Source organism: Rhyacophila brunnea, unplaced genomic scaffold (genome assembly GCF_057557595.1).
Source record: "Rhyacophila brunnea isolate RB1 unplaced genomic scaffold, BYU_Rbru_1.0 scaffold_24, whole genome shotgun sequence".
In the NCBI taxonomy this organism is placed as follows: Eukaryota; Metazoa; Arthropoda; class Insecta; order Trichoptera; family Rhyacophilidae; genus Rhyacophila; species Rhyacophila brunnea.
In genome coordinates, this window is record NW_028232904.1 from 24,761,813 (window position 1) to 24,777,926 (window position 16,114).

A 16,114-nucleotide genomic window follows, 5' to 3' on the forward strand; every position below is an offset into this window, starting at 1 on the left:
TTTGGTTGAAAGCGTTAATAACTTTTTTCGATAATATTTCGTTACAGGAAAATCAATGGCAATGTCATGTATAGTTGTGGTGCAAATCTATCAATTCCAATCGTAGTGCTAATTAATATTTTAAACTGTTTTTATTATTTTTTACTTTTAAAACAAATTGGTATTTTATCTGCAATAAATAAAAAAATGTTCGTTTGCTGATTAAGTATTCAACAACCATCACTACGATTAGAATTTACAATGTTGCGTTGTGACATTACTATTTATTTTAGCCCAGTCGCACATTAAAAATCGTCTGGAATAGTATATTATTATAATAGTCATAAAAATCAAAACGGGACACAATATTGCATCATTCTTCCGTGAGCATAGACGATGCCATGCCAGGACAGTGACAGACACACGGTTAGACAAAATGAATGACGAAGTGCAACATTTTGATACTATACGTGCACCATGTCATGTAGGGAGAAATTTATTGCTCGCGATTCCAGGTGTTGTTTTTCAAATTAAAAAGTCACTTTCGCGCTGTGTGTGGAGGTACGTTAAAAAATATGTGTATTTTGTGAATACCAACAAAATCACATCGACATATTCAAAGTGACGGAGTCGAGATGAATTTAGGTGTACGATTTGACTTATAGAAAGTCATGAATTTGGGTCAGTTAAATAAAAATATGTTTAATACTCGACGCACTCAGATAAGGAATCCCTGGGCGCTATATAAATATTTTTAATAATATATACAGTAACTCAACAGCATCTGTCAATCTCCATAAACAATCGCGCAGATTTCCAATCAGCAAAGGAGTCCGACAAGGTGATAAAATCTCACCTAAACTATTTACAGCTACCATTGAAAACTTATTCAGGCAACTTGACTGCAATGACAAATGGATCCCCATAAATGGAGAATACCTGAGTCATCTGCGCTTTGCCGATGACAAAGTAATTTTCTCGCAAGACTCAGAAGACCACCAAGCCAGAATTCAGGAACTTGCTGAAGTAAGCAACAACGTTGGTTTGAAAATAAATATAACAAAGACGAAGGTCATGTTCAACTGCTTTACGGACCAAAAAGATGATACTCAGCTCGAACAGGTGAAAAACTACATCTATCTGGGACAACAAGTGTCTATAGATGGAAGTATATTTGTTGAAATTGTTTGCAGAGTAAAGCTAGGCTGGAGTGCTTTTGGCCGCCTGAATATTATCTGCAAAGGTGATCTTTCACCGTGCCTAAAGCGTGTGTTCAACCAGTGTATGCTTCCCGTAATCATATATGCGTGTGAAACATGGACCTTAAGTAAAAGAGAGATCCAAAAACTTAGAGTAGCATAACGCGGTATGGAGAGGTACATGCTGGGCATAACGCGAAAGGATAAAAAGAGGAATGAGTGAATAAGGAAGCAAACAAGGGTTTGCGATGTGATAAAGTTCATTAAAAGCCTAAAATGGAGATGGGCTGGACAAATTGGTAGAAGAAGAGACAATCGTTGGACAAATTTAGTCATCCAGTGGTATCCAACAGGTATAAAATGTCCAAATGGTAAAAATAACCTAGAAGCCGCTGGATCGATGAAATGATAAAATTCTGCGGAAGTACGTGGCAACGCAATGCACAGGACTGAAAAAAGTGGAAGCAGCTTGAAGAGGCCTTCATCCAGCAGTGGATAGATTCAGGCTGATGAATCAGATGATAATGAAATAAAAATATTAAATATAAAGTGAAATAAAAACGAAAATTAAAATTTCCATTCGAGTTTATTTCATAAATTGATATAGTCAATATTTCTATGTTTATCTGTGAACAGTAATTAATTTATATATTTTTTTTACTATTTTGATACATCTTCATTATTTTATGTACAAAAACATACTTATCTAAAAAAATCAATTATTCGTTTTACAATAGTTTCGATAAAAAAGGGATTCCCATAATGGGAACGTATAATTTATCAGTACATTTTAAAAAACATTATGTTTATATTGTTAATATAATCATAGTACAATAAATTACAATCATAATACCTTATCAATAATGTGACGAAGAAGTAAACACAAATAAACACATTTCATGATAATAATAAATTAAAATATTTTTTTATAATTGAAAATAAAATATTTTTAATAAATCAATACATATTTTTTGAAACAGTTTTTAACAATAATTATGTATTTAACTATTTACCAATCATTTTAATTGAATTATTATTTATTATATACGAGATAAAAATGTGTATGTTTATTTTCATATAATATATTATTATATTAACCATTTTTATAGGATTCGCTCGTATTATAATATTATTATATTAGTGGTTATTTTGGATAAAATTTAAATAAAAATATTTACAATAATTATTTAATTAATAATAATATTTACAATAAAAATGATTCTTTATGTACAAGATTCATAGTATGTAAATAATATTTACAATTTTTAAATAAAATATATTATAATTCGACTATAGAAATAAAAAGAGCGTAACCCTCAGTTTTATTCAGTACCTATATAAGCTGCAAATGCCTAATTATTATCTAAATTTAATTAGCATTTTTTTTAAACAGAAGGAGTTGACGTCGGAAAAACGACTTAACCATGATTTTTGTTGGGCTTAATTAAAATTAATTCATAAATTGATATCAAATTGAGTATTTATAAAAACCAAACTACTAATCATCATTGACTTCAAGGTTATATATTTTACAACGTTTTTATTAGATCGTATTCTTGTTTGTCCGGTGGTTGTTTATTCAGTCAAAATCTTGCAATCGATTTTTAACTAACTTCCCGACTACCTAGAAATTTTAAACTTTTAGAATATATCAGAACACGATGCCAATGCATTCTTTTAATACTTTTAGCCATCTTTAAACAGAATTGAATTCATTTTCAGTTAATTCCGTTTTGTACGGAAAGTTATTTCAGAAAAATCCGTAAAAATTAAAAGACTATTATTGGTTGCTAAGTGGGTCTTAGCATCTAAATTATTAATATATACGTGCGATACTATGGAAATCAAAATGACATTTCAGTATTCTATATGTGTTAGTTTTTTATTTACTTCATATCAAGTACAGGTTTGAGCATATTGAGCATAGTAATTCAACAGAAAATTTAAAAACTTTGTATATAAAAAGTTATTTTTTTCTTGCAATTATTTGTATTTAACTTTGACAGAAAACCATATCAAAAACGTTTTTGTGACTCGAGAATTATAGTATTGTGGATTATGCCCTATTTTCATTCCACAGTCGAATTATTTAAATTATAAATATTATTTATTCAGTATTATAAATCAATAAAATTTACAGTAAAAACGTGAGTCATACCATACATTTTTTAATTTTGGCTTTACAAATATTACATTCTTTTTAATAAATACACTATTTTGAAAAATCCTAAAAACACAGTTAAAGGGATTTGAATGTACAATAATAATTCTTGAGGCCCACTCGGTCCAATTTTCTCTAATAAGTATGTTTTTAATTTATTTTATAATTATGTATTTTCAATAATTTATTAGTTGAAAATAAATCAAATCAATTTAATATAATGCATTATTCTAAAAAAAAATTAAAAATGTATTATGATATTGAATGCGACAGAGTTCATATTTCAAAATTTAAAAAAATCATTGGTTCACCAGCAAAGTCAGTGACTTTATGAACATATTAATATATGCTTATAAGCTATCGTGGTTCTAGATGAAATTAAAAACTATAATAATATATTTTTAATTTGTTTTGTTGATTAAATAAAGGAATGGTTTTAACAACGTAAATTTTTGGATTGGTTAGAATATCATTGAATTATGGACATAAAATGACCACAGGAACGCAGTTATCGAAACCTGTATTCTCTTAATCTATCTCTTCAACATGCTGGGTTCAACCGATGTTTATTTACTGATAGATAACTGATTTTTCTAATTGATGGTATAATTTTTATTTTGCTTTGTTTATTTATTTAAAAGTTACAAGCATTGAAATGTAAATTTTTTTGGACATCATAGCTACCTGTTTTTGCAATCTACTTTGCCAAATACAAAGACGTATTTCTACGTCAAAAAAACTTTAAAATAAATAAAATACTAAAATAGTCAACAAACGCTGCGTAGTGTACGACATAAATCCTTAGTTAAAAACCGGCTTTAGAGTGGGTCGATTATTTGAGCCCAGTATCAGTTGAAGTACGACCTCATAGTAAAACAAGTTTAAAATATTTTTTCTCCTTTCCCTTTCTCCTGACTCCTTTACTTGAGGTTAAATCGCGATCCAACAATACAACAAGGCTCTAAATATTTGTCATTGAGAAAACAAACCCAATAATGAAGAAGTTTTCAAAGCTGCCTCTTTGTTACTTTTGTTTATCAGGAACAAACAGTAATAATTAGTCTTGTGGTTGTTCACTCGTGATAATATGGCTTTAACTGGTTTTCTTTTATTATATACTGCTTATATACTGTGGTTTAAACCTTAGAAGATATTTATATTTGGCAACGTATGTTTTCCGACTTATACGAGTACCTATATCTAAATTAGAACTCTGCCATTCTTTTTCATTTTTAACCTGTGTGTCTCTGATAACAATCTAAGTAATTGGGAGCATCAGTTATTTGTTGTCCCAAGATGAAAAACTAACATGCTATTAGTGATGCCAATCGGGTGGACGATAACTTTTTTTATGTTGATATATTCCACATACGTGAGAATGAGTTTAGGTGGACTTTATTAATTCTTAAAATATGGTCATTCGGTGTACTTCCATGTATCTAGTCTATAATTAATGTACCCATTCAATCTATATACTATTTTTCGAACAGTGAATTTATTTGCTTGTTTTTATAAATTTCACGTGAACGTCTCAAATTTATAATTTGTAAAGTTTACTATAATAATATGTAAAAATAAATAATTTTTAATTTAAAAATAAAAATACTATTTTACATGATGCTGACACGCACTGAGTTTCTCGTATTTTGCCTGTTATCTTACCGCGCCTCGATACTTATCTCGCTTATTCCTCATATCAAGATATTCCGTGAAATAAATACTTAGTCTTCAGATTGTATTGGCATACTCACCGACGAGTGGGTGATCGCATTCACAAAAGTTTATCGTATTAGTACACAATTGGTGACCTATTTTGTCGTCCGCGAATCACTATCATATCTTTTAGGCATGCGACATGATAATATTAAAACCAATTACAATTTATGTTAAAAAATGAACACGATAAGTAATATTCTATTTATTTAAATTATAATTTGTAATATTTTACGTTCTTGGGTAGCAGTAAAAGTTCAAAGCAGTAAATAGCTAATGCGAGTTTTGTTAATTTAATTTTTCATTGAAATAAAATTGAGAGTTACAATTATTAATGCTTACAAAAGTTTCATGGTTGTTTGATTTCATATAATATTAAAAAAACCTCACTTAAAATTGGAGCTTATTTTGTGATACAAGCTAACGAATATTAACAAAAATATATTTACAAATGTCGAAGTTTATACGGAAATAGCGATCAAATAACAGCTCGTTTGTTAATAAACAACTTGCAATCAAATTACCGTCATTAATAATTTTGTTTTACATTAATTCATTATTATGGTGAAACATTATTCTGTAATGATTTAAAATTAACGAAAATTAACGAAAATATTATGATTGTTTGAAGCTAATGAACGTTGATTGTTGTTCATTTTAAAATACAGAACTTCGTAACGTAGAATTATTGAATAATTTATTAATTTGCATGTTTAAGGGCAGTGGTGCATGACTATTTTAATAGTATAGGTAAATTACTGAATGCAGAACTATTCTATCTCACAATAATTGAAATATTTTACAAGAGAGAGTTTACTTTGAAACAACATATTGTTAAAATTATTTATTATATTATTTTGGAAGGACTATTGATACAAATAATGATGCATATAATATTATATGTATAAATCAATAATAAATAACTTAAATAAGATGCTTCAAAGAACACTAAACTTCTGTCAAATATTTCAAAAACGTGAGTTCTGCAGTTCTAAATACTGAGAATTGAACGAGTACAAAAATGACATAATATAATTTAAAAAATCCTTAACACCAATTTTCATACTACCACATAAAGAATATTTTTTTAATTCCGATAGTCCAAAACCTTTTTTTGTTCAAAAGATAAATAGGTAGAGCCCTACCGCCGTTAGAAGACCTACGAGATGAAGCGGGGCGAGAGGAAAGAAAAATGTGTTTACTGAATGAAATGTGTCGCTGGACATGAGTGGACCCACCACTACCCCCACCTTTCGCAAGTCTTTTCTTTCACACTGCTTCATCTCGTAGGTCTTCTAATACCGGTCGGACTATACCTAATATATTAGAAATTGATTTCATGCATAGGGCCACCGCGACTTTTCTTGACAAAGCGCATTCTGGACGTGCAATTTTGGCTACTTTTTAGAGCATTTACTCGCTCCACGGACAACAAGTTGAGCACAATTGTCTTAGAGACACAATGTATAAATATCCGACTACTTTATGCAGAAAGCAACTAAATGACATCACAATAAAGTTATATTAACATGATTTATTATGTAGCACTCAATTCACATAAATTTATATAAATTTTAATATATTCTATCACACCAATTTCGTTTGCTCAAAGGGACATTGTGACTTAATCTATAAACCAGCTAACTGCACTTTTGTTTGACAAAAAAAAATAAGATTTTATTAGTATTTTGTTAAAAAAACATATTTTCTATGCTTACACAAATTTTCATATTTCTAAATGTGTAAATAAATGCGTTATCGTTCCTCACACAAAACAGCCTACTGTAGGTGCCAAATTTCCAATATCATAAATGGAACAATTCCGCTCTTTCTATTAATTTTCTTTATATATGAAATGTAAGCTAAAATAGTGTAATATAATATAGGTAAACACTCGATTGTTAAATTATTAATTTTTTTCTTCTTGGTGAATAATTTGCCGAAATGGAGTTAGCCAGTTTGCAGATTAAACAGTTTATTGGTCAACTAGTATACGAATAAGATTTTACCAGGTTTTTATACAAAAGTTTTTACTCATTTATACCTCGGAAACCTGGACATAAACTTCACAAAATTGATGAAATTTAATAATTAGTGTTATTCTAGGCATAAAACTTAATATTTTGTCATCGAGCTGTTGAAACCTCCGACGAAACAGTTTTGTCAAAATTGTTTTTAATTTTTATTTTTTGTCCATTTATCGCATTACTCATATTAATTTATTATTGCATATAGGTACATTTGATTAAAACCTACAATAATTTCACATGATGCATTTTAATATGACCGTAATTACTCAAATTTACGTAGTAATCATATCGGAAATTTTACAAATACTCGATGATGACGAGCTCTTTACTGCCTATTATTTAGATAGATCAGAGATATTATTCAGAACAATAAAAAATAATCTTTAACTTAATATTTGTGCTAATAATATAGAGAGCATTTATTTGTGTCTCCTGTAAAATTTTAATTTTGACATATCGAAGGTTCGAAAGCTTAACAACGATTTTACAAGAAAAAATAATTTTATTATATGTACAAAAATTTACATACATGACATAATAAATATATTTTATAAAAGACATGCTTATCTGGCATACAAAAACCATAAGAGTCAGTAAACGAAAACATTTGGTTATTAATTTAAATAAAAATAGCTTGATGGTTTAAAATATTTTTGTTACACGGTAGGTACATTTTTTTTGAGTTAATGATTTTGAGAGCTTTTATCGGCAGACAATCTATCTTCAGTACCATTTATTGTAAAATAAGCGAAGCCTTAAATATGTGTCATTATTACTAACCAAAACAATAAACAATATAACTTTGATTCAAAATCAATAACAAAAGTCACTTAAAATAATAATTAAATGTATTAAATGTAATGTTTTTCATTTTGATTTCAAAACGTTTGTATTTAGTTTCATAGATATACGATAATTAATTTTAAGAATAACACGAAGTAGTACAATAAAGTAACGTTGACATTTATTATTCATTCACGATTTTTGAAGCACTTCAGTCTTTTTTTCTACACCTCTAATACTATCACACGCGCATTTCACTCATAGCCGCTTGGGGGAGGCTTTGATTATCACCATTAGAATTAGTCACATTACCACTTTTAAAAGTACCATGAGTAGCCCTGAGACTCTGCGTTATAGGAGGACTATCTGATCTTCTGTGCAACGGAGGCGAAGACGGCATACTTAAATGCATAGTTGCTGATCCGTTCGGGGGAAGAAGAATGCCCTGGTGGTGCATTTCAGCCATCATATTATTAGTATTCATCAAATGCTGCTGTTGATAATGTACTGAACTGTTTTTCGGTAGTGTGGCAACTGACGACATCGTATGATGTAACCCAGCATTTGGGTCGAAGTTTTTTTGGACTCTATTTTTATGGGGCAATGTCAGACTGTTACCGACCATTACGTTAGGACTTGGAGGCGGTGCTTTAACGAGTGCGCCACTGTTAATCTGCATTGTTGAATTTCCACATAGATGAGGGCCTTTAAAATCCATCGGGTCATTTTGCGTTGAATTGGAGTTTTTTTTCTTCCCTTGTTTGTGCGCTTGAGTCTCTACGTCAACGATTACACTTGCATTTTGCGAATGGTCTATATGATAATGAGAATGCTTTCCTGATAAAGGATCAAAATTTGATTTAGTGCTATAATGTTGAATATTTTTAACATCTAGCCTTGTTTTATCTCTTTGATAATATACCCCAGCAAAAATTAGAACATTTAAGATCAATAAAGAACAGCCGATAGCTATCGTTACGCTCAGTGCTGTAGAATAAGCCGCATATCCGGCGGCTTCTAAGCTTGCAAGTGGGTCGTTTGTAGCGTTTCCGTTTCCCATACCTCCAGGATGACTGGCAGGGATAACGGTTACGCAAGTAGTTACAACGGTGTCCGCAGTAGTTAATGAGACATCAACGAATAGGGTGTTGTTCGCGATGGCCTGTTGCCGCCGGAAGACGTCAGTTGAGGTCTCGTAAGGCATCGCGCGGGACAGCGGATCCGGTCGAACGACGCCGTCGTATAAATCGGCGTCGTTGTGGTTCCGGAAGAGGTTGTGACGCGCCACGACGTCTTCCATGCCGGCGCGGTGCAACTCCGGAACTAGGCGCAGCCAGACGGAGAGCTGGTGAGCACGGAAGTGGTTTTTCATGCGAGGTTTCATACCTGAAAAGGAAAACAGAGGGAAAATTTAGTTTCATAGCAAAACAGATAAGTTTAACAATAGCATAATGATAATGTTACTAGCTTTATTAAACTCTGTAAGTCAGTTATATTAGTTGTATTAAGTTGTAATTGTTTTGGCAACCAGTTATAATGCAGATATCATATGTAAACGGTTTATTATTTCATAAGTAATTTACTTATATACTCTCGGAAATACCAATATTACCACCGAGAAGATGCAGAGTTCGATTCCTGCGGGGTGTCTTACTATTTTCATAAAGATTTTTTCTATTGGTTATAATATATTCTTAGAATTGGTTTCAAAATAATGAATGTTCAAATATTACCAGATAAAAACATCAGTATATTATTGTGTTTATTAAGTTTTTAATAAAAATTTTAATGCCTTCATAAACTTTCTGATGTAAATAATTATCTTTTATTATTTGAAACAGTTACATGTTTTATTATATTAATAAATATATAGAGAAACAATAATAATAATAAAACAAAATAAGGGATAAAAGGTGTAAAATTAACTACATAAGTACACATGTTATATAAAACAATAAAATAATTATTATAAAACTATTTATATACTAGGTTTTTCCACGTATATAAAATATTAAATAAATAAAATAAAAACCACATCAGGTTAAAAGAGATACTTAACATTCTCTTTACGATACTAATACGTTCCATCCATTCCGGTGATGTTACCTTGAGTTACCGTATGAAATTGATAATATTACAGTAAGTAAAAGGAAAATGTTTATTTTGGCAACATTCTCAATTAGTAATAAATTTATTTATAAAATGAACAAAATGTCATCAAAATTGAATTACATCCAACAAGTCTTATTATAACTATCATAATGTCGCCCCTTACTCCCATATCTTTTTCTCAAAATTATTGAGTAAGTCTCTCTTTGTCGCATATACTTTTTGATTAATTTATTTTGTTCATAATGGAATGCGACGCTCTGCTATGTGCATTTTAACGTATTTCTGGTTAAATGACAACTAATGGATAACTATCAGTTTATAATATGTGTTAACTGAAAAATACTATCAATTCTGAAAATAACATTTTAATTACATTCAATGTATATGATTTTAGGAATAGACGACATATTATTATGAAGATTAAGGAAGTGCATATCGCACCCGGGGAATAATAGTGACACAACTCGAAAAACGTTTTGCAGGAGAGCAGTTTGAATATTTTATTTTGGTTTGTTAAATCAGTTTTTTTTTTAAATTTACTTTATAATCGCATGAAGTTGGCACACTTGAGTCATCTCATTTTGAATGTTATCCGCAATAACAATGGCACAATGATCATTGTGCCACTATTTCTGCTTGAATTCAAGTAAAATATTATAATAATCATATTATGATAATGACAAAAATGCTTTTAAGGCCACCATTATATAACATTATATAATTTAAGAAAAACACTTTCTGAGAGAGTATATTATAACCAATAGAAAAAATCTTTTTTGAAAAAAGTAAGCCACCCGGCCGGGAATCGAACCCTGCATCTTAGTATGTATGTCATATTAGTATGTCACACCGTAGCATATTGGATAAATGCGACGATTGGGGCGTTTACCCGTGGAGATGCAGGGTTTGATTCCTGGCCGGGTGGCTTACTTTTTTCAAAAAAGATTTTTTCTATTGGTTATAATATACTCTCTCAGAAAGTGTTTTTCTAAAATTATATAATGTTCAATAATCAGAATGATATAATCTTAAATCTTGTGAATTATTCGTTTGAATAAAAGAAATAGTTAACCACCATTATATTTTTAAGAATTATACCGCTATTTGTGCCGATAGAAATGATATCTTGGAATTCTGCATACTTAACTCAAAAATGACAATTTGGACTTGTGCCACTATTATGCCCCGGGTGCGATATTAACTGAAATATTTGCGGTTTAATGGGCCAGGTAACCTTAGGTGACATCACAGTAACGGAAGTGTTAAAGTATACGCTGTTACAACTCACTGAATAAAATATTGTATTTTATGTATGTTTATTTATTATTGTTTGTTGTAGTACAAGTTAAACAAAAATATTATAATGTTAAATCATAATAAATGAATTTACAAAATCGGTTTCCTGGAAATTATTTGTTTTCACAGTTAATTACAGAATGAAGAGCATGAGGATGGTTGTATATTATTTTTACCCTTGATATACAACATAGCGTGGTTGGCGGCTCTCGTAGTGCAGTGCGTAATGCGGTGGCCTTCCACCCGAGAGTTCTGGTTTCGATTTCCGGTGACGACACAATATTTATGTGTTTTTCTCAAAGCCTGGATGTTTGTGATTGTTTAAAATTACTAACAATCGCCTTGTACGAAAAACTAAGGACATGGTTATTAATAATTCAAAAAAAAAAAACAACGTGGTTTATATATAAAGATATTATTATAATATCATACGTGCTAAATATTAGCAAGACCAAAAAGGATCAGACCCAAGGCCTGAACAAAAACGATGCATAAGTACGAGTAAGAAAGTATTCGGGACCCTTATATTCTCTGCGATACGCGCTAGAGTAAGATAAAAGGTTTACAGATGTGTGACATGGTTTGCTACGGTTTCGTCGCCAAATATTAGCTTGTTGCTTAACTAAGCGTCCTAGCGAGCGCGTGTTGCTAAAATTGATATTTTTTGAGTTAAACATAAAGTCAGTGGTAAATATTTTTAGTTAATTACGTAGAACCGATGGTTTTGTGTGTTGTATTAAAATGTGGTAGCCGTACTGATAAGCAAGAAGATGGTATTACGTTTCATAAGTAAGTTGATACAAGTTCGTGATAATTTATTTGTATATTATTATATATTTTAGTATCATGACCTACTGTTTTTTTTTAAATAACTTAAATTATGGATATTTTTACCTAATGGTTTAACGCTTAAAATTCTACATAACGTAAAAAATAGAAAATTATATTTTAATTCTGAGCGTCTAGTGTGAGCACTTTGGACGAACACTAGCAAAATGGTCTATGGTTTCAAACGAATGCGAATACGAATACGAATGCATTCGCTCGCCCACAAACCAAACGCACGGTACGCAGCTTCATTTAGTGCAAGAACGTAGTGATCGTGCGGGGGCGGCGCGGCGGCGTCTTGCGAAACTCAAACGTATAACCGTGTGTAAAATGTTCGTAGACAGTGTCATTTTTGGGGCATAATACACACGGTTATACGTTTGCGTTTCGCAAGACGCCGCCGCGCCGCGCCCGCCAAATCACTAGGGCCGAGCACTTAGTAATGCAATGGGTGGCGTCTAGATGCATCATTCTATAGTCTAAGCACGGACTGTTAACTGATAGTGATTAAATGATGGTCCGAGCTTGTATAACGTCTCTTGGTTTTCTCTCGAACCTTATTTTGCCAATACTACGCGAAATTTTAAATTTACAAAAAGTTACCTATCAATTTCTTTTTTAGGACTAAAACAGGCCATGAGGCCCAATGATATCAGTGTATTTAGTAATATAAGTGAAACCATCACGCATGCTTTGAAAAAAACACATAATATATAGTTACATCACCGGGCATCGACCCCGGATCACCCGCGTGAAAAACCAGCGCCTTACGCACTGGACTACGAGTGCCGCTGTTAATAACAGTCCATTAATCATTAACCCTCAATTATTAGTGTAATCAAGTTTAGTGTAATAATTTAATAATAATATTACTGAAACAGTTATAATTATTTATCACAACTAAAATACCTTCAAAGATACAGTTGTTCGTGTTCAAGAGACCGCATCTTTTTAACCGTGCCTTGATCGATGCTTGGAAGAGTTATCAAAATTGATATACATTTTTTAAAGATAATTTTTTGAAACCTGTCATTAGGGATTTGATCATGAATATCATTTTCATTAGATTTTAAAATATGTCATTTTATACAAAATACATACAAATATAGCCGTCTTATTAATGACATACTTCAGTGAAACGGAAAATAATTTTCAGCAATAGGTGGGACGTAATTTCGGCCGCGTTGCCAGTCGGTGAGCGATACCCGACCCGTTAGCACGTCAATTTGTTTTGTGATGGCGTCGGAGGAATTAATTCTTAAATCGTGTAAAGATGACTAAAAAATGTTACGTATTTACTCGAAAAACAAAACGTGTCAATGAATATATTATTATTACTTAAATAACAATAAACATAGCATTAAATGGACGAATGTTGAATTTTTATTACAATTTTTTTTTGTTAATCACGCATCGTTTGCACAATCTGAGCGTCGCGTAGTCACGATCATTTTAGAACGTGCCTTAGCTGAAGTATAGCCTTAAGAAAAGGTTATGATATTTTTTGACGTTACTATTTATACAAGATTTATATATTTTTTTATTAAATACTTATTATTAAAAAAAAATTACATCGATTTGAAAAAATCTCAGTATAAATGCATATAATCTTGTCTAACACCACTCTCGTGGTGCAGTGCGCAAGGTGCTAGCCTTCCGTCACGGAGTTCTGGGTTCGATTCCCAGTGGGGTGAAAATATATTTACATAATCTATTATGTAAATTCCTCAAGCCTGGGTGTTTTACCACTATTATTTGGCTTCACGGCCTGATGTGGTGTTTAATAAAGAAACAAAAAAAAATCTTATCTATAACCCCTTCAGTAATATTATTATTTTGCTTCGATTTAATCATAAAGTTTTTTCAGTTTTTCATAAATAACTTGAAACACCTCAAATACCATCGTATTTTTTCCAATGTGATTTTTTCTAGTATGTATAATATATTTGAAGTGTTTTCAAGTTATGTATATTCAAAGATAAAATCTTTTTGCTACGGATAGCCGACTTATTTCCTAGATTCATGACATTTTATTATACTAAGAATGACCTAATATGTATTATATTTGATTGTAAGTCAATATAAATTAGTGCAATGATTCAAACAAATGACTCTATTCAAATTTGTAGATCACTTTATCAAAAGGTGAAATAGCTATTTGGCTCGATTTATCATAACCTCCTCGGCTTATCGATATGCGTTTTCTACACACATAGTTCAATAAACTACGTAAACCGTCGAACAAATCTATGCCATGAACATTATTCCTACACTGTATGATTTATCAAAAAGATTTCGCTAGGCGAGAAATGATTTAGTGCTGGCGTGTGGTTGCCACCCAGTCTGGCTGGTACGTCAGTGTATTGTATAGGGTGTTCATGCGGGATAAGACGTTTAATAAAGCAAGGCGTAGGTATATTGACTTAGATTACTAGAATTTTGAATGCGGCCTGTAGACATTGAATAGATTCATTGACGCATTGAGTTACGTGGATACCTTTCTACGTGACCTCTGAAAACATAGTAATTCCAGACAAACTTAAGGGCGGACATGCTCAGCGTAGATCAAAGTGGAGGTTTTATTGTATTTTCAAAGCATGATCCTGGACATTCCTTAAACGTTTTAGATAATCTATTTATATAATTTTAAAGCCTTATTATCCTTTATATGTATTGTAATCATTTGATGACTGCATAAAGTATTTTTATTACATAAAATACTATTCTTTTAAACCTTTCGCTCTAATGTTTTAGAATGTAGTCATATTTCAGTACATAAATGTGCAGTGGTGTTAATATTTTTTACTTTTGTTAATTTTTAAACGCATTTATAAAACTATCAGTATAATTTATATCGACATTATTATAGTGAAATATTTACGATAAAAAATTATATTGATAATCTCTGTGATCCCAAATTTGACAAGAATTAGGCATTTTATTATTTAAAAAATGGGCAAGATTAACACATTTGAAGATAATTCTAAAGATACTAATTATAAGCTATTTTTTTGACGATTCAAGTGTGATAAACATCCTACGAATAATGATTGCTTTATAATAATTTCTTTTGGTATTCCTCAGTGGTTAAGCTACAACATACAGCCGTAGCCATAAATTGACAAACTAAAATTGAAGTAGGGAGTAAGATCATGATAACGCGTGTGTTTGAACATGTACCGTTTAAAAAAAAAGATTTTTTTTCGGTTAGGTTAACTATTTTCATCAATCGATAACAGAGAGAAACTGTTATATTATATTTGAGACTTTCACGATTGCTTATTATCGTAATAGATTCTTTGGTTTCCACCGCATGTACTTCTTCCTTTATCGGGTATTATCTCGAAGATGCTAATGTAGCCCCGATGTTAGGATTATTTTGAAGATTGCGTTGAGTGTTCGTGATATGGTAATTAGGTAAGTGAGGAATGATACACAGTGGTTATATTTTCTTGTTTTCATATTGTAGATATAAAGGTTGGATACACACGGCACTTAGACAGGACTATCACATTGGTTTTTATGTTGATTTTGAAGGTTTACATTATGATTTGATCTGAGGTAAAATGTTACGCAAAGCTGCGCGCATAAATGGGATACACTGTTGAAGGGCCGAAATGCAACTGATTTATTGACTGTCATTTCCTGTCTATATTATTGTCTATGCTAGATCAATGAAAATCAGTTGTAGAGTTGAGTAAACCTCTACACCTTCTTTTCTCGACGTTTCGGGCTCGTTGAGGACGCTATTATCAAGAGATATGTCATATGATGAAGTGTAGTGTAAGCCTATGAATGCAAACTTTGCTCTAAGAATGCCAAAAGGAATCCTATCAGCTAATAGCAAACGTTCCACATAGTAATGTGTCACTGGTTACGACCAGAGATACCTGATCGAATATTAGATTTTTCTGACAGTGCCGGAAGCCATGATGTTTTTAACCGTAACCCATCTTCACCTCATTTTTTTAATGTATTTTTTATTTAATTTAGTAATATTAACATCACTTGAT

At 31.2% G+C, this 16,114-nt stretch overlaps 1 protein-coding gene across 1 annotated transcript in view; it reads right to left on the minus strand.

Annotated features, from left to right (window-relative positions):
• Nucleotides 1–8,106: 8,106 nt before the first annotated feature.
• LOC147069232 (neuroligin-4, X-linked-like) overlaps nt 8,107–16,114 on the minus strand; it is a 748,531-nt gene continuing 740,523 nt past the window's right edge. The window contains exon 10 of the mRNA XM_085951637.1: nt 8,107–9,251. Within this exon, the coding sequence (XP_085807763.1) occupies nt 8,107–9,251 (1,145 nt within the window). The remainder of the gene's footprint in view (nt 9,252–16,114) is intronic.